At 48.2% G+C, this 1,600-nt stretch overlaps 1 protein-coding gene across 1 annotated transcript; it reads left to right on the forward strand.

The window, feature by feature from the left end:
* The first annotated feature begins 287 nt into the window (after positions 1–287).
* On the forward strand, positions 288–1,127 carry Hus1b (HUS1 checkpoint clamp component B). The gene has a single exon (XM_020167295.1). The coding sequence runs from the start codon at positions 288–290 to the stop codon at positions 1,125–1,127; it is 840 nt and encodes a 279-aa protein (XP_020022884.1).
* The last annotated feature ends 473 nt before the right edge of the window (positions 1,128–1,600 follow it).

Raw genomic sequence — 1,600 nt, forward strand, 5'->3', positions numbered from 1 at the left:
TTATATTCATACTGTGTAGAATATTCAGAAGTTTCTGCAGCAGAATGCTAGCTTTTTTATAACTAGAGGGGAAAGGGTGAAGCCTTTTGTAGGGACAGGAAGAAGGGGGCGAGGAGGCCGCCCTTTGGTGGCCCCAGGCGGAAATGGGCCTGCGGAAGTGGGGCATGTGGAACCGAGTGCGGGCGGTGCTGAGGGCCGGAGGGAGAGTGAGGCGGCTGCACTGCGGGGACCGGAAGAACGTGTAGCACTTGGAGGCGCTCGTCAGACAGTGCTGTCGTGGCAGCACCATGAAGTTTAAGGCCAAGATCACCAGCAAGCGCTCGCTAGAGCTCTTCATCCAGGTCAGCGCCACGGTGGCGAAGCTGGCAAAGGTCTGTGTGCTCCGCGTGTGCCAAGACAAGCTGTGCTTCAGCCTCGCGGGCCCCGGGGCTGTCCATGAGGCCAGGCTGTGGTGCGAGGTGAGGCGAGGAGCCATCTTCCACCAATTTCGCATGGAAGGCGTCTCAGAGGAACTCAATGAAATCCATTTAGAGCTGACGGCCGAGCATTTGTTCAGAGCCATGAGAAGTGCAGGGAAGGCTTCCTCCCTGAAGCTCCAGCTGACCAACAAGCGTCGCCCCTGCCTCACGGTGGCCGTGGAGCTGGCGTCGCAGACTGGCCACCCACGCGTGATGGTCCACGACCTGCCTGTGAGGGTGCGCCCCAGAAGATGGTGGAAAGAGTGCCCAGAGCCCAGTGTTGAAGCTGCAGATGCCAGCGTGCACCTGCCGCCTGTGAGGACCCTGAAGAGCATTGTGGAGAGGATGGCAAACATGGGTGACCACATGCTGGTGGAAGCTAGTCCAAATGGCAGAATGAACTTGAGTATTGAAACGGATGTAGTGTCTATTAAAAGTTATTTTAAAAATCTTGGAAATCCTCCAAAGTCTGCTGTTGGTACACCTCAAGACAGAGACCCAGAGAGCATGGTCCAAGTGCAGGTAGATAACAGGAAGCTTCTGCAGTTTTTGGAGGGACAGCACATAAACCCCACAACAGCCTTATGCAATATTTTGAGCAATACTCTTCTTCATCTTGTTTTGGTTCATGAAGATGTTTCTCTTCAGTACTTTATTCCTGCCTCATAAAAATTCAGCCAGCTTGTATTTTAAAAAAAAAAGCTTAAGATCAGAAACCCTAAGTTAGTTGGGTTGAGAGTCTGTGCCCTCAGTGAGTTGTGAATACATATTTTGTTGAGACTTTCCTTTGCAAAATTCATATGAAGAAACCAGTGGACAAATGGTTGAATAGTTCCTCTTTTTGTTTATTGGCTTTGACAGTTAAAATGATTTTCTTTAATTCAACCTTTTGAAAGAGGATTATAAAAAAAAAAGAATGAAAATACTTGTGAATCCTGAAATATGAAGAAGATGACAAAGAAGAGCCCTAAATAACACATTTTTCCTTCTTAGCACTTTTGTATTAAAGAGTATGTGAATTGAGAATACCATCTTGAATTAAATGGCTTTGCCTGTCAGACCTTGTCATGGCATTAGTTTTTACTTTAAACTGGCAGACTGCAGCTCCAGTTCTTTGTGGAAGTCCATAGGGGTAGCTCTTA

Source organism: Castor canadensis, chromosome 8 (assembly GCF_047511655.1).
Source record: "Castor canadensis chromosome 8, mCasCan1.hap1v2, whole genome shotgun sequence".
NCBI classification, from domain to species: domain Eukaryota; kingdom Metazoa; phylum Chordata; class Mammalia; order Rodentia; family Castoridae; genus Castor; species Castor canadensis.